Source organism: Boleophthalmus pectinirostris, unplaced genomic scaffold, assembly GCF_026225935.1.
Source record: "Boleophthalmus pectinirostris isolate CB_2022bp ecotype Guang Dong unplaced genomic scaffold, ASM2622593v1 HiC_scaffold_3, whole genome shotgun sequence".
Lineage (NCBI taxonomy): Eukaryota > Metazoa > Chordata > Actinopteri > Gobiiformes > Gobiidae > Boleophthalmus > Boleophthalmus pectinirostris.
In genome coordinates, this window is record NW_026571299.1 from 2030589 (window position 1) to 2051282 (window position 20694).

Genomic DNA, 20694 nt, shown 5'->3' on the forward strand with positions numbered 1-20694 from the left:
AACGCCAGAGAAAAGAATCAAAATTTATTGGTGTCATTTGTCACGTTTACATGAGAGCTTTAACTCCGAATAAAAAGAATTTCATTGTAAATAAAAATTATTTCCGCTTTAAAAAGACGACGTAAAGACTTAATTCCTGATGAAAACGATTACCGTGTTTTTTGGAATATAAATCGCACCAGACAAAAAACACATAATGAAGAGCAACTCGGCCTCGACCTCCGGAGGTAAACGTCGCGCCGCTTCCTCTTCTGTGTCGCTGTCGTCAGACTCAGCGTCAGTTCCAGTTTGAATTATTCGGGTCTTTCTGAATCCCGACAGGATGGTTTCGGTGTCACTGGAGTCCAGGCTTTGTCCATCCATCCTCCTGGTTTCACAAGTTTCTCTCTCACTCCAAACTTTCTTTCTGCTCCTCGATTTCCATTTTTAGCTGCAGATTTCAGCAGCTGGATAGAATTTGTGTTTGTGTCCATGGCGTAACAACAAATCGAGATGACAGAAAAGCCTTTAGACGTAAATCCGTTGGTGTCTCTGCCCAATCAGAACCTTCTCTACCTTCAGACGTTGAGCGGAATTAAATAAAGACGATTTAACAAGTTTTCCAAGTAAATCTCAATTCAGAATTATTATTTCCATGTAAATTTGAAGGAGAATATTTTAATTCCAAACTATTTAATTCAAAACAGTTCATTTGGAATTAAAAAACATCATGTAAACGTGGCCCGGGAGGAGTTTAGATCGTCTCCTGAAGAATCGAGGAGAAGGAAGCGAGGAAAGAGAAATGAGACGCGGCACCAATTCTAAATCTGGATCCTTGGACTTTGCTTTGACACAGAGAGACGATCTTGTAGTTTATTACAGTGTTAGAAAATAACTCTACTGAACTTCAAACTATTTGCAAAATTCGCTTCTAGATTTAACCATAACAAAAGTGACCAGAGCTGGAACTAACTCTAACTCTGCTCTTTAGAATTCAGAGGTTGGTTCACGGGTCTTGAATTGATCTTATATCTTAATTTTGTCGCTGATAAAAGTGTGATATTTTTGAGTTTTGGCCACAGACGAATGAACAATATTAAACACAAGAGTTCAGCCGTAAACCACGACCATGTCTTGTCATAGTTCTCGTTTTTTGGTCAAAACGGTGAAGTTTTTATTCGTTTTCTCGTTTCTTCCGAAAACTAGTTCCGGAGTGGAGAAATCTGAGAACGTCCGTGTTGCGTTGTCATGTGAACAAACAAACCGCGGCTTTTGGAAAACGATGACGTCACGGCCGCGTCATCACCTCGAACTAACCTCTGCACTGGACACCGGGCTTCAGCTGGACTAACCCACAACAGATCAGACTAAACTGTCAAATACAGAAAACATCGTTAAGGACCCGGTCAATCTGTGTGTCGTTGGTTCGTTCCTTTTTCAAAATAAAACCAAGAATAAGAAAATGAAAAAAAACAACAATTTTCTTCATTATTTGTCTCCAAAACCAAAATTTAAAAAACAGATAACGATTCGTTTTTTCAGTTTTCAATTTTGTGTTTAAATGAAAAATGGAAAAAAAAACAGATAACAGAACTGAACCAGGTCTAAACCAGAGCTAAACTGGTCTCAGTCCTGTTTTAGTCCTGGTTCAGACCTGGTTTAGTCCTGGTTCAGTTCTGTTTTAGTCCTGGTTTAGACCTGGTTTAGTCCTGGTTCAGTCCTGATTTAGTCCTGGTTTAGACCTGGTTTAGTCCTGGTTTAGACCTGGTTTAGTCCTGATTTAGTCCTGGTTTAGACCTGGTTCAGTCCTATTTTAGTCCTGGTTTAGTCCTGGTTTAGTCCTGGTTTAGACCGTTTAGTCCTGGTTTAGTCCTTTCCTGTTTAGACCTGGTTTAGTCCTTGGTTTAGACCTGGTTTAGTCCTGATTTAGTCCTGGTTTAGTCCTGGTTTAGACCTGGTTCAGTCCTATTTTAGTCCTGGTTTAGTCCTGGTTTAGACCTGGTTCAGTCCTGGTTTAGTCCTGGTTTAGTCCTGGTTTAGACCTGGTTTAGTCCTGGTTTAGACCTGGTTTAGTCCTGGTTTAGTCCTGGTTTAGTCCTGGTTTAGTCCTGGTTTAGACCTGGTTTAGACCTGGTTCAGTCCTATTTTAGTCCTGGTTTAGTCCTGGTTTAGACCTGGTTTAGACCTGGTTTAGTCCTGGTTTAGTCCTGGTTTAGTCCTGGTTTAGACCTGGTTTAGTCCTGGTTAAGTCTTGTTTCAAAATAGTTGTTTTTTCGTTTTCTTATTTTTGGTTTTATTTTGAAAAATGAAGCTCTGGTCAGTTTCCTTTTCACTCTGAGAGTGAAAATGAAACTGACTCTGAGAGTGAAAATGAAACTGACCAGAGGAGAGGCCCGAGTCACCGCTGCAGATCTACATAAACATCGAGCCAAAGTCATTCCGTTCTCTTTAAAAGTGACATAAACGTGAGACGAGACGCGCAGACGGCGACGAGTGAAGCCCGACCCGACGTTGGCGTGAACACTGAGCGGCGACCAGGAGCGAGGAGGGGTGATGACGAGGGGCGGGGCCTGAGGGCGAGGGGCGGGGTGTGAGGGCGAGGTCTGAGGGCGAGGGCGGGGTTTGAGGGCGAGGGCGGGGTCTGATGGGGGCAGGGCCTGAGGGCGAGGGGCGCCATCTGAGGGCGAGGAGCGCCGTCTGATGGAGCGAGGAGGGGTCTGATGGGGCGGGGCCTGATGGGGGCGGGGTCTGATGGCGAGGGGTGGGGTCTGAGGGCGAGGACTGACTGGGGTGGGGTCTGATGGCAAGGGTCTGAGGGCGAGGAGCGGGGCCTGAGGGCGAGGAGCGGGGTCTGATGGGGGCGGCTCCTGATGGGGAGGGGCGGGGCCTGAGCGCGAGGGGCGGGGTCTGACGGCGAGGGGCGGGGTCTGACGGCGAGGGGCGGGGCCTGACGGCGAGGGACGGAGTCTGAGGGCGAGGGGCGGGGTCTGAGGGCGGGGGACTGACTGGTGGGGTCTGATGGCAAGGGGCGGGGTCTGAGGGCGAGGAGCGGGGTCTGAGGCGAGGGGGGGTCTGAGGGTCTGAGGGCGAGGGGCGGGGTCTGACGGCAAGGGGCGGGGTCTGAAGGCGAGGGGCGGGGCCTGACAGGAGCAGGGTCTGGGTCTAACCTGGTTAGAGGAGCAGATGTCCTCGGCTCGTCTCAGAGGCTCCAGTTCCGTTCATCAGTCTCACTGTGCCAGAGCCAGACTCACATAAACACGTTAGAGTCGAGGTAATAGAATAAAAAACCACACGACCGTATGGATCCTATAAGAAGAGACGTTTGCATCGGACAGAAACGAGATGAATCTGTGTGTCGTTCGTTCGTTTGTTTTTCAAAATAAAACCAAAAATAAGAAAATGGAAAAAAAAAGATTTTCTTCATTATTTGTCTCCAAAACCAAAATGAAAAAAACAGATAATGATTCGTTTTTTCAGTTTTCGATTTTGTGTTTAAATGAAAAAAACTAAACAAAAAAAAAAAAAACAGATGATGGACTAAACCAGAACTAAACCAGACTAAAAACTAAACCAGACTAAACCAGACTAAACCAGGACTAAACCAGACTAAACCAGACTAAACAGTAAACCAGGACTAAACCAGGACTGAACCAGAACTAAACCAGGACTAAACCAGGTCTAAACCAGAACTAAACCAGGACTAAACCAGGTCTAAACCAGGATTAAACCAGGACTGAACCAGGTCTAAACTAGGACTAAACCAGGTCTAAACCAGGATTGAACCAGATCTAAACCAGAACTGAACCAGGACTGAACCAGTAAAACATCAGGCCTAAACCAGGACTACATCAGGACTACATCAGATCTAAAGTAGGACTAAACCACACCAAGACTGAACCAGGATTAAACCAAGACTAAACCAGGACTAAACCAGGTCTAAACTAGGACTGAACCAGGACTAAACCAGGTCTAAACTAGGACTAAACTAGGACTAAACCAGGTCTAAACCAGGTCTAAATCAGGACTAAACCAGTAAAACATCAGGCCTAAACCAGGACTAAACCAGATCTAAACCAGAACTGAACCTGGACTGAACCACTAAAACATCAGGCCTAAACCAGGACTACATCAGATCTAAACTAGGACTAAACCAGAACCACACCAAGACTAAACCAGGACTAAACCAGGTCTAAACTAGGACTAAACCAGGGCTCAGGAGCTCAAATCGACAGGACAACAGTAAAGAGAAGCATAAATTGTCTTTTGTTTTTGGTAAAATACAAAAAAAGCTGCTTAAAAATGACCAAAACACAAAGAAAATATGACTGTACAGACTCACCGAGCTCATAAAGATTTTCCCTCACGCTCTCGTTTCCCGTTTTTTATTGTCACCAACCGCTTCAAACCGACAGCGTCCCGGTTTTTTTGGATGTTGATGTTGTTTTTTCCGGTGCAGGTCGGACGGTGCCGGAGTCCACGCCCTCCTTCCTCTCGCCGTCCGGGACAGAGAGCTCCAAGACGGTTCTGCGAGACCAGCAGCTGCTCCTGGAGTGTATCGCCGCGGGGAGGTGAGCTTCACGTCCGGGATTTCTCTCACAAATCAAAATATAAGAAAACACCTTTATTTTGTTGAAAACATATTTGAAGAATCGGGAAAAAAATGTGTTTCTCGGGTAAATTATGATGAACTTTTTCTCCACAAACTGCTTCATTAAAGGTTTGAAACTGTTACTTATATTTACAACGGGTTTTACCGCACCGAAACAAAACTAACAGGACTGAACCAGGACTAAACCAGGACTAAAACTGGACTAAACCAGGACTAAACCAAGACTAAACCAGGACTAAACCAGGACTAAACCAGGACTAAACCAGGACTAAAACAGGACTAAAACAGGACTAAAACTGGACTAAACCAAGACTAAACCAAGACTAAACCAGGACTAAAACAGGACTAAAACAGGACTAAACCAGGACTAAACCAGGACTAAACCAGGACTAAACAGGACTAAAAGGACTAAACCAGGACTAAACCAAGACTAAACCAAGACTAAACCAAGGACTAAACCAGGACTTAAACCAGGACTAAACCAGGACTAAACCAGGACTAAACAGGACAAAGACTAAACCAGGACTAAACCAGACTAAACCAGACTAAACCAGGACTAAACCAGGACTAAACCAAGACTAAACCAGGACTTAAACAGGACTAAACCAGGACTGAACCAGGACTAAAACAGGAGTAAAACAGGACTAAACCAGGACTTAAACTGGACTAAACCAGTGTGTTTTTGTGTTTTGTGTGTTTGTGTGTGTGTGTGTGTGTGTGTGTGTGTGTGTGTGTGTGTGTGTGTGTGTGTGTGTGTGTGTGTGTGTGTGTGTGTGTGTGTGTGTGTGTGTGTGTGTGTGTGTGTGTGTGTGTGTGTGTGTGTGTGTGTGTGTGTGTGTGTGTGTGTGTGTGTGTGTGTGTGTGTGTGTGTGTGTGTGTGTGTGTGTGTGTGTGTGTGTGTGTGTGTGTGTGTGTGTGTGTGTGTGTGTGTGTGTGTGTGTGTGTGTGTGTGTGTGTGTGTGTGTGTGTGTGTGTGTGTGTGTGTGTGTGTGTGTGTGTGTGTGTGTGTGTGTGTGTGTGTGTGTGTGTGTGTGTGTGTGTGTGTGTGTGTGTGTGTGTGTGTGTGTGTGTGTGTGTGTGTGTGTGTGTGTGTGTGTGTGTGTGTGTGTGTGTGTGTGTGTGTGTGTGTGTGTGTGTGTGTGTGTGTGTGTGTGTGTGTGTGTGTGTGTGTGTGTGTGTGTGTGTGTGTGTGTTGTGTGTGTGTGTGTGTGTGTGTGTGTGTGTGTGTGTGTGTGTGTGTGTTTGTGTGTCCAGACCCACTCCCACCATCAGCTGGTTTAAAAAAGGAGGGGAGCTTCCGGAGCACAAAGTTTCTCTGGAGAACTTCAACAAAACCCTGCGCGTGTCCGGCGTCTCCGAGGAGGACGCCGGCGAGTACGTGTGCATGGCGACCAACCGCCTCGGCAGCATCCGCCACGCCATCACCGTGCAGGTCAAAGGTCAGACGCTAAATCTACACTATCGACTAGGGCTGGGCCATACGGGAAAAACAAGAATCGCAATTGTTTTCCTGATCGCTCGATCTCAATTTTTGCTCCACTTTAATATTCTTGAAAACATAGACAGGATTTTCTGGATTTTTGAAGTAACGTCATTTGCACTTGAGTACTGTAATGTTTAATATGACCCCTCCCTGACCCGTCCTGTGTCACAGCTGCCCCCTACTGGCTGGACAAACCCACAAACCTGGTCCTGGCTCCAGATGAGAACGGGCGCCTGGTCTGCAGAGCCAACGGGAACCCCAGACCAAACATCCAGTGGCTGGTGAACGGGCAACCTCTGAACAGTGAGTACCTCACCCTGACCACCTCTGGACAGTGAGTACCTCACCCTGACCACCTCTGGACAGTGAGTACAAACCCCTGACCACCTCTGGACAGTGAGTACACACACCCTGACCACCTCTGGACAGTGAGTACAAACCCCTGACCACCTCTGGACAGTGAGTACCACACACCCCTGACCACCTCTGGACAGTGAGTACAAACCCCTGACCACCTCTGGACAGTGAGTACCAACACCTGACCACCTCTGGACAGTGAGTACCTCACCCTGACCACCTCTGGACAGTGAGTACAAACCCCTGACCACCTCTGGACAGTGAGTACCTCACCCTGACCACCTCTGGACAGTGAGTACCACACCCCTGACCACCTCTGGACAGTGAGTACAAACCCTGACCACCGCTGGACAGTGAGTACCACACACCCCTGACCACGTCTGGACAGTGAGTACAAACCCCTGACCACCTCTGGACAGTGAGTACCAACACCTGACACCTCTGGACAGTGAGTACCTCACCCTGACCACCTCTGGACAGTGAGTACAAACCCCTGACACCTCTGGACAGTGAGTACCTCACCCTGACCACCTCTGGACAGTGAGACCCTGACCACCTCTGGACAGTGAGTACCAAACCCCTGACCACCTCTGGACAGTGAGTACCTCACCCTGACCACCTCTGGACAGTGAGTACCACACACCCCTGACCACCTCTGGACAGTGAGTACCTCACCCTGACCACCTCTGGACAGTGAGTACCAACACCTGACCACCTCTGGACAGTGAGTACCTCACCCTGACCACCTCTGGACAGTGAGTACCACACACCCCTGACCACCTCTGGACAGTGAGTACCTCACCCTGACCACCTCTGGACAGTGAGTACCACACACCCCTGACCACCTCTGGACAGTGAGTACCTCACCCTGACCACCTCTGGACAGTGAGTACCACACACCCCTGACCACCTCTGGACAGTGAGTACCACACACCCCTGACCACCTCTGGACAGTGAGTACCTCACCCTGACCACCTCTGGACAGTGAGTACCACACACCCCTGACCACCTCTGGACAGTGAGTACCTCACCCTGACCACCTCTGGACAGTGAGTACCACACACCTGACCACCTCTGGACAGTGAGTACCTCACCCTGACCACCTCTGGACAGTGAGTACCTCACACACCCTGACCACCTCTGGACAGTGAGTACCACACACCCCTGACCACCTCTGGACAGTGAGTACCTCACCCTGACCACCTCTGGACAGTGAGTACCACACACCCCTGACCACCTCTGGACAGTGCATTGTGTGACTAAGTTCGTGTTGGTGTTTTGTTTGTTGGTTCTGACTCTGGTTTCTCGCTCAGGTTCTGTACCGACTCAGGGCCGTCAGCTCCTGGGAGACACCATCATGTTCGGCTCGGTGCAGATGGGCTCCAGCGCCGTGTACCAGTGCAACGCCTCCAACCCCCACGGGTACCTGCTCGCCAACGCCTTCGTCAATGTGCTGGGTACGAACACACACACACAACAACACACACACACACACACACACACACACACACACACACACACACACACCTGCTCGCCAACGCCTTCGTCAATGTGCTGGGTACGAACACACACAGACGTTTTGGGGTGAAGACTGTTTGACTTTGGTTTTTCTGGTTGTGTTTGGCTCTGAGTTTGCGCGACACTGAAACAATTAGAAAACCTTACAAAAGAACATAATCTACACATGGAACAGTGTTTTGTTTTTTTCCACTTGTTCTAACCAGACTTGTGTATATCGACTGTGACTCTTTTCTTTTTGAGAGGTATTAGACGCCTCTGCTTCTGCCTGTTCCTTTTGAGATCTGTTTCTGTCATGTTTTGTGTTTTATTTTAACCTCCTGAGACCCGAGCTTTTGTCTGATGTGCATTTTTCATTTGTCCTTGATATTTGGGATAAGTAAGACCTAATAAGTATCATAAATAAACTTTGTTTTTATACAGGAAGCACTTTTTGCAAAAAAATGATGTATATATGGTCCCGGTCAAGCAGAAGTAAACAGCAAGGCCACAAATTCAAGTTAATTGCATCTGATATAAAAATGTATTGAACAGATACATATGTACTCTAGTTTATGAAACTGTTGACCTTTTTTCTGTACCATTTTTGGTTCTAAAGTTCCATACGTTTTAAACAGACCATGTATGAAACATGGAACAAAAATTATTTCCCAAATTTCCAAGTCCTGCAAATCATGTAAATAAATGGATGTATTTCATCATATCTTGTGTTATTCCATCTGTGAACTGTTGATGAAGGGACATGATTTAAAAAAAAAAAAAAAGTATTTAAAATGATAAAAATTAGCTTGGAAGGACTGACATATTTTATAGAAATAGTTTCTTTTCATTTTGAAGTAATATTAAAGTTTTCGTTAGAAAAAAGTGACAAATGATGTAAAATCCTGCACCTTCTACTTGTTTGAACATTTTTCCCTCCGTTAATTTTCCCTCCGTTACCATGAACTTTCTTAATAAAAAATCTCATGAGTCAAAAAAGTCAGAGGTTTTTCAACCTAATCTTGTACCATATGGTAGAAAACTATATGAAGCAAATATTCAAACCAGTTTGTTAAGGATATGTAAGTGAGAACCAAGAGTTATCACTGTTTGGATTTATTGACCAAAAAGTGCAGCATATTTCATTCCCTCCGTTACCGACGACACAGGTTTAACTTGACCCTGTTGGAGTGTAACTCTTTCCTACATTCTGATACTTTACTTATTTCAATAGTCCCTCTAGTTTCTGAATAAGAGACATTTGAATGTAAAAAATCTGCTGGTTTCATTCATAAAATTTGGATATAAACTTTATCTTGCTGTTTTTTCTTTTGGGAGCTGCTGTAGAAGATTTTTGTTGATATTCCCGCCATTTTACCTTGACTGAAGTTGGTGTAATGTCGTGATGTCACCAGAATATGGAGCGGGCAGTGTCCCTCGGTGCGGATAACTGGTCAAAGTTTTTAAAAAATGGAGTATCATGGTGCTAAGAGACAAAAATGTAACATTCTTGTATGAGGCCGCAGGGTCTCAAGAGGTTAATGGTATTTTAATGTTTTTTCTTTGTCTCACACTTGTGTTTGTCAGACATGCCTCCGCGGATGTTGGCTCCTAAAAACCAACTGATCAAAGTCATCGAGAACAACCGCACCTTCCTGGACTGTCCGTTCTTCGGGTCGCCTCTGCCCGAGCTGCGATGGTAAGAGACAGACTTTTCCCATCACACTCAGGAATAAACTGAACAGAAATGAATTTAGAAAAAAGGAAAAAAAACGCTGGTCACGATCAAGATCTGAAGATGAACCCAGGACGGAGGTGTGTTGTTTTCAGTGGCCTCTGTTCATTGGCGCGAAACGACAAAAACGTTTTTATTCTCGAATGCATGAATCTATATTAAATAGAGGTGTGCAAAAATATCGAAATATCAATATATCGTATCGTTTAATGTAATGATACAGTATCGATATCGTGGGCTGCTGTATCGATATATCGCGTATCGAGTATTTTTGGTGTATTTTACTAAATTATTTTGTTACAGCTACAGTTTTGTTGTTTGTTTAGTGGAAGGAAACTCATTCACACTGCAAAAAGGTTCGTTAAAATTAAAATTAAGAACATTTGACTTTATCTGAGTCGACTCTACCAATGGAATAAGTGTTTTCCTAAATTCAAGCGACATTCAATTTCATTTTTTATTTTAAGGGTTGTTGTTTGTCTTTTTTTAAGTGTAGCAAGTTGTATTTTCATATTTTAAGAACAAAAAAATCGTATTCCGCTGATAGATAATTTAACTTGTCAAGTGGAATTTACTCAAATCTTTCTTAATTTCTTAACTTGGCTAGATTTAAGTTTTTTTCAGCTCATGCGACACATTTGACATTTTCACAGTTTTGAGGATTAAAATGTTTTTGTTTCATATTCACTTTGTACAAGAAGAAGTGGTTTAACAAAGACTTTTAGTATCACAGACATGATTTAGTCTTTATTTTTATTGAACGGCATCGAATCAATTTGAAATATATCGTATCAAATCGTAAGTTCACTGTATCGAAATATGTATCGTATCGTGGCCTGTGTATCGAGGTATGTATCGTATCGGCAACTTCTTAATGATACCCTGCCCTAATATTAAAACTGTCCCGACTAGTGGCCGTTCCAGGTACTGCAGCTTTGGGATCTTGTGCCCAGAAAGAATTCTCCCGTAGAAGCTAAATCAAATTTTTTGGATTTCAAACGGTCCGTGTTCTGACAGGGCACTGGGCTTTCACAGAGGTCGAATTATGTAGGGATTCTTTTTTATTTTCCAGCATAAACTTTCTTTTTAAAATGTTTAAATCCTCAAAGTTCTTTTCAGAAAAATATAAAGAATTTATTTTTTCCCCCCGAAACAAATCGTTCAGTTCTGTTTTTATATAAGTGTGATGTTTAAAGATCTGAGTGTGCAGAGTCCGGACGCTGACGTGGTTTTTTTTTGGCGCAGGTTTAAGAACGGGCAGGGCAGCGGTCTGGACGGAGGGCACTACCGCGTCCACAGAAACGGCACCCTGGAGATCAAGCGGGCGCGCGCCGAGGACGAGGGCACCTACACCTGCGTCGCCAACAGCATCCTGGGCACCGCCGAGAACCAAGTCCGCCTCGAGATCAAAGGTCAGGACCGAACACTGCGCTGTAGGATGAACGGACAGAAATAAACCGTGAGGCGCCGAGTTCTAAACAGGAAGTGTTCGTGGGGGGCGACTTCAGCTCCATCTACTCTGGCTCCAGTTGATTTTACATTACATTTCTCTGTCATTTTGGAACTGGAACTGGTTTTAAATTTGCTTCTACAACACTTGGCCTCGATGAGCTTCCTTTGACTGGAGCTGAACACTACGGGTAGTAGTAGTAGTAGTAGTAGTAGTAGTAGTAGTAGTAGTAGTAGTAGTAGTAGTAGTAGTAGTAGTAGTAGTAGTAGTAGTAGTAGTAGTGGTAGTAGTAGTAGTAGTAGTGGTAGTAGTAGTAGTAGTAGTAGTAGTAGTAGTAGTAGAAGTGGTAGTGGTAGTAGTGGTAGTAGTAGTAGTAGTAGTAGTAGTAGTAGTAGTAGTAGTAGTAGTAGTAGTAGTAGTAGTAGTAGTAGTAGTAGTAGTAGTAGTAGTAGTAGTGGTAGTAGTAGTAGTAGTAGTAGTAGTAGTAGTAGTAGTAGTAGTAGTGTAGTAGTAGTAGTAGTAGTAGTAGTAGTAGTAGTAGTAGTAGTAGTAGTAGTAGTAGTAGTAGTAGTAGTAGTAGTAAGTGTAGTAGTGGTAGTAGTGGTAGTAGTAGTAGTAGTAGTAGTGGTAGTAGTAGTAGTAGTAGTAGTAGTAGTAGTAGTAGTAGTAGTAGTAGTAGTAGTAGTAGTAGTAGTAGTAGTGGTAGTAGTAGTAGTAGTAGTAGTAGTAGTAGTAGTAGTAGTAGTAGTGGTAGTAGTGGTAGTAGTAGTAGTAGTAGTGGTAGTAGTAGTAGTAGTAGTAGTAGTAGTAGTAGTAGTAGTAGTAGTAGTAGTAGTAGTAGTAGTAGTAGTAGTAGTAGTAGAAGTAGGTAGTAGTAGGTAGTAGTAGTAGTAGTGTAGTAGTAGTAGTAGTAGTAGTAGTAGTAGTAGTAGTAATAGTAGTAGTAGTAGTAGTAGTAGTAGAGTAGTAGTAGTAGTAGTAGTAGTGGTAGTAGTGGTAGTAGTAGTAGTAGTAGTAGTAGTAGTAGTAGTAGTAGTAGTAGTAGTAGTAGTAGTAGTAGTAGTAGTAGTAGTAGTAGTAGTAGGTAGTAGTAGTAGTAGTAGTAGTAGTAGTAGTAGTAGTAGTAGTAGTAGTAGTAGGTAGTAGTAGTAGTGTAGTAGTAGTAGTAGTAGTAGTAGTAGTAGTAGTAGTAGTAGTAGTAGTAGTAGTAGTAGTAGTAGTAGTAGTAGTAGTAGTAGTAGTAGTAGTGGTAGTAGTAGTAGTAGTAGTAGTGGTAGTAGTGGTAGGAGTAGTAGAAGTGGTAGTGGTAGTGGTAGTAGTGGTGGTAGTAGTAGTAGTAGTAGTGGTAGTAGTAGTAGTAGTAGTAGTTTATTCAGTTATTTTGCTGCACTGCAAAACAAAACAAAACATAGACAACAACCCCATAGATCATGACTGAAAAGGTTTAGGTTGAAGTAAAAAGTAAAAAGTACTTCTAACGCCAAACCCTGTGAAACAATGACAGAATTCCAAGAAAAAAGCTGCGTACGAACAGCAAGTTCACATTTACATTTACAGCTACACCTACGACTTAGGCCCCGTCCACACTAGTGTGTATGGGAGTGGTGTTGTTGTGGGTGCAGTGTCCGTTCACACTAATCCGACTGAAAACGGCTCCAGAGACGGAACGACCCGGTGCCTCCAGCTCCCACGAGTTCACGTTCGTACAGATCTGATCCTTGACTGTGTGGACTCCTGAAAACACTGATACTCTGATGTAGGTCTGTGCGCCGCCAAGAAATTCATCATTCACTCATTCATTCCATAAAACTCTGGCAGAAAAATCAGTTTTTCTCAAATAACTTAAAAAATAATCAATTTATTGCCATGGTGTCAGTGAAAGTTGAATATAAATGTTGCTGTTGTTAATAGTGTTTTTTTCATAATTCTCCAAAATCCACAAAGTCCAAAGACGAAGTGAGAGACATAAAGTTTGTTCTTTCTGTAGTGATCAGAGACTGTAGAAAAAAGTGGAGTAAGTGAGCGTGAAAGAAAAACAGATTTTTCAGTTCAGATTTAAGGCCACAGACACTAAACGTCAGAGTCTTGTTGGACCCAGTAACATCAAGAAAATTTCATGTAATTTCTCAGGGAATTTTACTTTGGCGGGTATAAAAAATTGATACTAGGTACAGATTGACTCTCAAACATTTTTCAAAAAGCTGGACACGTGATTTTATTTATTTATTTATTTATTTGAGACAGGGACAGCGCACAATTTTTACATTAAAGGTTGTATGGAGGATTTTCTTTTTAGTTTCAAATTGTCAATGAAAGTTTAAAATACCATTACAGAGAAGCAGCAGCCTTGTGATTATGATGACCAAAAAAAAAAAAAGAATGAAAATCCATCAACTGTGGACGTAGTGAGGCCCGATAAACATCAGCCAATAGATAACGAGGCTCCCTCATTTTCTATTGGCTGTTAGGTTGTCAGTGAAACTCCCTATGTTTCTAGTGTGACTGACTTGCTGGCGCGCGGGGGTTATTTGGTTTATGAGGCAGTTCTTAGCAGCTTTTTCAAACTGTAACTTCTTCGCAGTTTGCACAAAGTTTGTCGCGACGGCGGACGAGAATCCACGACCAGTTCGCCGCAAAAGAAAGTCAGTTTTTGAGGTCGCTGAAAGAAGAAGAGAAGGAGGAAAAGGAGCAAAGCCAAACTGAGGTGATTCTTGGAGATCTCTTCCAACGATTGCGCGAATGAAGCAGACGAAAAGTCTAAAAGCTGATGTGTCGATCCCTAAATTAATTCTAGACAGGTCACTTCAACAGTAATTCTGAACGGGCACTGGCTGTAAACAAGCGTGATTTCTAGAGTAAAGAGGCGGGACGAGATGTTTCTAGGTGGTGTCATTCATGCACAACATTTGAAAAAGGACTGTCACTGTATTTCTTTTCCCTTAAAAAATCCTCTATACAACCTTTAACAGGAGAGATGTTTGTACCAGGTTGTAGCACCGGCGTTAATTTCCGCCTGTCGTCCTTGGGCAGGTTCGTTGATTGACTGTATTTAACTGACCTGATGCTTCCTAATGTAGAGACTTGTACAAGCAGAGCCGCTTTAAAGTCTCTGAGCCACAGGGGGCGAGTGCAGAGACCCGAGACCAGGACTTAAGTGCTTGTATTTCTTGGTTTGAGGCAGGACTCGAGCTGCAGCGTCCTGGATGTTCTGCGGACGTTGCGATAGTCTGACCTTCTAGAGCTGGCCTGGCCAACCCGTGGCTCCCGAGCCTCATGCGGCTCTTTATCTAGTTTCATGTGGCTCTTCAGGAGCTTTCACATAACATGCGTCAAATATGCTTGGCTGGCGTTACCATTCATTCCCCCTACGGCTAGACGGCACGCTGACCAGGTAAGCCTGTTTGAGTGACGTCAAACGCGCGACAAGAGAATCTTTGGCGCGACATCATTTGCGTTGTAAACAATTTCCGTCATGTTAGCTCTCAAAACGGCAGGGAAAAAAGCACAGCCAAACGAAAATATGAAGAAGAACACAGGACGTTTTTGACAGAGTGGGAGAGTTTATATTTTTTTGTTGAACGTAATGGCCGATCTGCCTTGTGTGTCACGCAGCATTAGCGCATTTCAAAGCTTCAAATCTTCAGCGTCACTTCAGCTCACTCCATCCTAACATCGAACAGGAATTTCCAAAAGGGACTGAACTTCGCAAGCACAAGTTGGTCGCTTTGAAAAGTCAGGCAGAAAAGCAGTTGCAGTTTTTCCAAAAATTTACGAAACACCTGGACTGAATTGAACTGAGAGTTTGTGTGTGTGAGACAGTGCACACAGTGTTAACTGTTGAAAAACAACTAATATTATCATGTTGGTGTGGTTATTTTCATTAAATCTGGCTGAGCATAGGTCTGTGTGTGCGTGCGTGTGCGTGCATACATGATTAAGAAATGGGATGATGTTCATGTGTACCCATGTGTATGATGTGGCTCTTTGCAGTAACACAGAAAAAAAAGTGTCTCTTAGTCTTCTACTAGTTGGCCACCCCTGTTCTAGAGACAAACGCCCGGATGAGTCTCTCCACGTTTGCTTTTGGCACTAAACCTTGTCGACGTGCCGCGTTCTGTTCTGTTGTGTTGCAGAGGCCACCCGGATCGTGCGGGCCCCGGAGCACCAGTCCGTGGTCCGAGGCTCCACCGTGCGCTTCGACTGCAAGGTGAACTTTGACCCCAGCCTGACCCTGACCGTCACCTGGTACAAAAACGACAACCCCCTGCACCTGGGCTGGAGGTACGAGGCCCGAGTCTCCGCACAACTCTCACACTCGCGCAGAATACAGATCGACCGATATATCGACCGGTTTTGTAAGGCCGATACCCATACCAATTGTTTAGAATCAAGAGCAACCGATGGATGAACTCTGAGGATATTTTTGAGCCAATTTTGTTTATTTTCCTCAAATTATGTCTTCAAAATTATGTCTTTTAAATTTACTACAAAATCACCCACAGTCTTTTTTTTTTAACCCCAAGACCCCAAAGTCCTGGTCTAGTCCTGGTTTAGACCTGGTTTAGACCTGGTTTAGTTCTGGTTTAGCCCTGGTTTAGGCCTGGTTTAGTTCTGGTTTAGTCCTGGTTTAGACCTGGGTTAGACCTGGTTTAGTTCTGGTTTATTTAGTTCTAGTTTTAGTCCTGGTTTAGTCCTAGTTTAGACCTGGTTTAGCCCTGGTTTAGTCCTGGTTTAGTCCTGGTTTAGACCTGGTTTAGTCCTGGTTTAAGTTCTGGTTTAATCCTTGTTTAGACATGGTTTGGTCTTGATTTTAGACCTGGCTTTAGTCCTGGTTTAGTCCTGGTTTAGTCCTGGTTTAGTCCTGATTTAGTCCTGGTTTAGTCCTGATTTAGTCCTGGTTTAGACCTGGTTTAGACCTGGTTTAGTTCTGGTTTATTTAGTTCTAGTTTTAGTCCTGGTTTAGTCCTAGTTTAGACCTGGTGTAGTCCTGATTTAGTCCTGGTTTAGTCCTGGTTTATTCCTGGTTTAGACCTGGTTTAGACCTGGTTTAGTTCTGGTTTATTTAGTTCTAGTTTTGGTCCTGGTTTAGTCCTAGTTTAGACCTGGTGTAGACCTGGTTTAGTCCTGGTTTAGTCCTGGTTTAGTCCTGAGTCCTGGTTAAGTCCTGGTTAAGTCCTGGTTTAGTCCTGGTTTAGTCCTTGTTAAGTTCTTGCGTAGTTCTGGTTTAGAGAATGTTTGGTTTGGCAGGTCACCAATGAACGATATACGACCGAACGATATATCGATCTCTTTCTCTAAATCTCAACTATTCAGTTAAAAACAACATCATTTTTTGCTCGGTGTGCCAGCCGCTCAGCCACAAGAGCAGCCAACCACAGAAACGTCTTCACAGCAGCTGAACATTCTTGGCTGATGAAGTAAATGTTTTTATTGATTTCCTTTGACCCGTTTTTCGTCCGGTCGTGGCTGCAGGTTCAGGAAGGACCAGGACTCCCTGACCATCTCCAACGTGGACGAGAGCGACGAGGGGACGTACACCTGCAGCGCCCAGACCCCCATCGACCAGGACTCCGCCTCCGGACGCCTCACTGTGCTCGGTACTGCCCCCTGCTGCTCCCCCCGACTCACACGCGCCTCTAGAACACGCTCACGTTAAACAAACTAACCACAGATTTACCTAAAAATGTTTGTGTTTTAGTCGCTGTAGAAGAACGTTTGTGCTCATAGACACACTCTAATAATAATAATAATAATAATAATAATAATAATAATAATAATAATAATAATAATAATAATGATAATAATACTAATCATATTTTGTGCTTGACCCTGACCTCGTCCACAGAGCACGTCTCTCTGCTTCCCTCTGTGTCTAGCTCCCTGCCTCAAGGTAACCACTTTATTCACACTTTATTCACACTTTATTCACACTTTATTCACACTTTATTCACACTTTATTCACACTCTAACACTGTTTACTCTGTTGCTGAGTGTGTTTGTGTTTCAGAGTTTGTGTTTGTGTTATTGTTGTGTGTGTTGTTGCTGAGGCTGCGTCCACACGACAACATGTGCGGGTTGAAAACAATTCCCGTCCACACACGAGTCGGATCAATAAATCTTCACGTCCAGACGACAACGAAGCACCGAGTGAAAACGATGTAATACACCTGCCACACCTGTATGTGGCGCTGTAACAATGATAATAATATTTAATAATGCAAATCTCATCATTGTTTTTCTTAAACTTTAAGGTCCTTTAATCTGTTTTAGATTCTATTCCACAAATATCGCCGTTTTGTTTTGCAAAAGTTAAACATAAGTTTTCGTTTTTACTCGAATTATTAGAATAACTTGGTCTGAAAATCCATCAGTTTTGGAGATTACACACAATTACTTGAGTGTAATATTTGTTATTGATCCGTGTGTGTAATCTGTGGTGTGTGTTGTTAGCGTTAGCAGTGTGTCTCGGTTGTGGGCGACAGGAGCGACCCTGTGGGCTGCACCTGTCACATTTTGGCAAAGGTCTTGGAGTTTGTTAAGTTTGTGGAGTTTGAAGGCTACAGACGTCTCTGTATCAGAGGATCCTGGTGTTGACGGGTCGAGACGTCATCATTTCCAAAAGCTGCAGTTTGTTTGTCCACACGACACAAACACTGATGATTTCTCCTCTGGAACATGTTCTCAAAAAACACAGTTTTCACCCAAAACCACAGCGAAAACAGTGGACGAAAGAACAAAACGAATAAAAACTTCACTGTTTCGACCAAAAAATGTTGTCGTGTGGAAAGGCCCTGAGTGTGTTTGTGTTGCAGAGTGTGTGTTTGTGTTATTGTTGTGTGTTGTGTTGCAGAGTGTGTGTTTGTGTTGCAGAGTGTGTGTTTGTGTTATTGTTGTTGTGTGTTTGTGTTATTGTTTTGTGTGTGTTTGTGTTGTTGTTGTTGTGTTATTGTTGTGTTATTGTTGTGTGTTTGTGTTGCAGAGTGTGTGTTTGTGTTATTGTTGTGTGTTTGTGTTGCAGAGTGTGTGTTTGTGTTGCAGAGTGTGTGTTTGTGTTATTGTTGTGTGTTTGTGTTGCAGTTGTGTGTGTTTGTGTTATTGTTGTGTGTTTGTGTTGCAGAGTGTGTGTTTGTGTGATTGTTGTGTTGTTATTGTTGTGTTATTGTTGTGTGTTTGTGTTGCAGAGTGTGTGTTTGTGTTATTGTTGTGTGTTTGTGTTGCAGAGTGTGTGTTTTGTGTTATTGTTTGTGTGTTGTGTGTTTGTGTTTGTGTTATTGTTGTTTGTGTTGTGTTGCAGAGTGTGTGTTTGTGTTATTGTTGTGTGTTGTGTGTTGTGTTGTTTGTTATGTTGTGTGTTGTGTTTTGTGTGTTGTTGTGTTGTTATTGTTGTGTTATTGTTGTGTGTTTGTGTTGCAGAGTGTGTGTTTGTGTTATTGTTGTGTGTTTGTGTTGCAGAGTGTGTGTTTGTGTTATTGTTGTGTGTTTGTGTGTTGAGTGTGTGTTTGTGTTATTGTTGTGTGTTTGTGTTGCAGAGTGTGTGTTTGTGTTATTGTTGTGTGTTTGTGTTGCAGAGTGTGTGTTTGTGTTATTGTTGTGTGTTTGTGTTGTTGTTGTGTTGTTATTGTTGTGTTATTGTTGTGTGTTTGTGTTGCAGAGTGTGTGTTTGTGTTATTGTTGTGTGTGTTTGTGTTGCAGAGTGTGTGTTTGTGTTATTGTTGTGTGTTTGTGTTGTTGTTGTGTTGTTATTGTTGTGTTATTGTTGTGTGTTTGTGTTGCAGAGTGTGTGTTTGTGTTATTGTTGTGTGTTTGTGTTGCAGAGTGTGTGTTTGTGTTATTGTTGTGTGTTTGTGTTGCAGAGTGTGTGTTTGTGTTATTGTTGTGTGTTTGTGTTGCAGAGTGTGTGTTTGTGTTATTGTTGTGTGTTTGTGTTGTTGTTGTGTTGTTATTGTTGTGTTATTGTTGTGTGTTATTGTTGTGTGTTTGTGTTGCAGAGTGTGTGTTTGTGTTATTGTTGTGTGTTTTGTGTTATTGTTGTGTGTTTGTGTTGTTATTGTTGTGTTATTGTTGTGTGTTTGTGTTGCAGAGTGTGTGTTTGTGTTATTGTTGTGTGTTTGTGTTGCAGAGCGGCCGGATCCTCCCACAGATCTGGAGTTGTCGGATCCTGCAGCTCGAAGTGTGAGACTCACCTGGATCCCAGGACAAGACAATCAGAGCCCCGTCACAGGTACTGCACAGAGTACTCGAGTACGAATACAAACTTAAGTACGAGTACTGCACTACTCAAGTACAAGTACAATCTCAAGTACAAGGACAAAGAAAAAGTCCAAGAAACCTTTCCAGCACAAGTACAGTATAAATATATTTACCATAAAAAATAAAAGCGTGTGTGTCTCTCTCTATTTGTGCGCGTCCGTGTGTGTGTGTCCGTGTGCGCGTCCGTGTGTGTGTGTCCGTGTGCGCGTTCGTGTGTGTGTATGTGTGTGTCCGTGTCCGTGTGTGTGTGCAGAGTTCCTGGTGCAGTTCGAGGAGGACCGTTACGAGCCGGGTGTGTGGAGGAACTTGTCTTCTTACCCTGGAGACCACAACTCCGTGATCCTGCAGCTCGCGCCGTTCGTCAACTACCACTTCAGAGTCGTCGCCATCAACGGCGTGGGCCCCAGCGAGCCCAGCCGCCCCTCGCCGCGCTACAAGACCAGCGGGACAGGTACAGGCCCGGGGCGAACGGGATCCAGAGTCTTTAGGAACGGGAAGAAATACTGTGTTTCAGATGAAGTCACAACATTTTATAGAACAATGTTAATGAATACAGACGGGGGAGCTCAAATTAATATCGTGAAAATGCAAAATGTATTATGTTTTAATGCAGTAAAAGTACTGTTACTCTGTACAGTTACTCAGAAGTGTAGGATTCTTCACTTCCTGAAGAACAGATCTCATCTGAAGCTGTCAGAGCCCCGGCGCCCTCTGGTGGTCAAGAGCAGAAACTCACAAACAAACCAGACAACATGAAACAACATGATTCCTGATTTTAAAGCAGTAGTTACTTTAAGTTAACTCTTTAAGTTACTCTTATTTGAGTAATTACTTGAACCACGACTTTTTACTTCTACTTGAGAATAATTTTTGAAAAAATATTACACAAAATCCATTTTCTATCATGTTGTAATGTTGTTCACTCATCAAAAACCTGCAGCTTGAAGAACATTTAGATGCATGGTTCAGTGATCATGCAACATTACCTAATGTGAAAGTGTCAAAGTGGTGTGTGTGTGTGTGTGTGTGATGTGGTGGTCAGAGTCAGAGGGACTGATGGCGCTGATTGGCAGCCGCGCTTCAGTCAGTCTGCCCCAGGGCAGCTGTGGCTACAACAGTAGTTTAACATCACCAGGTCTGGAGTGAATGAAGAATGTTTTGTAAAACGTCTTTGTGACAAATGCCTATGAAAAGTGCTATATGAATAATAAACTTAAGCTTACTTACTTAATCTAGAGATCTCTCCTGGGCTCTATTCAAACCCTCTTTATGGTTAGCAGAGTCTGTACGAGGCTCCGCCCACAAGCCTCTTTCCCCCCCATGCTCTCGCATGA

At 43.5% G+C, this 20694-nt stretch overlaps 1 protein-coding gene across 3 annotated transcripts in view; it reads left to right on the forward strand.

The window, feature by feature from the left end:
* The window catches only part of nfasca (neurofascin homolog (chicken) a), a 108297-nt gene that overhangs the window by 49090 nt on the left and 38513 nt on the right, over positions 1-20694 (forward strand). For 2 of the 3 annotated variants that reach the window (XM_055160145.1, XM_055160146.1), the window contains exons 8-17: positions 4436-4547; positions 5843-6027; positions 6243-6374; positions 7742-7885; positions 9513-9624; positions 10906-11072; positions 15244-15391; positions 16583-16707; positions 19230-19331; positions 19614-19811. In XM_055160145.1, the coding sequence (XP_055016120.1) occupies positions 4436-4547; positions 5843-6027; positions 6243-6374; positions 7742-7885; positions 9513-9624; positions 10906-11072; positions 15244-15391; positions 16583-16707; positions 19230-19331; positions 19614-19811 (1425 nt within the window). Of the gene's footprint in view, positions 1-4435; positions 4548-5842; positions 6028-6242; positions 6375-7741; positions 7886-9512; positions 9625-10905; positions 11073-15243; positions 15392-16582; positions 16708-16955; positions 17001-19229; positions 19332-19613; positions 19812-20694 lie in introns of all 3 variants that reach the window. The other variant, XM_055160144.1, reaches the window with a different exon arrangement.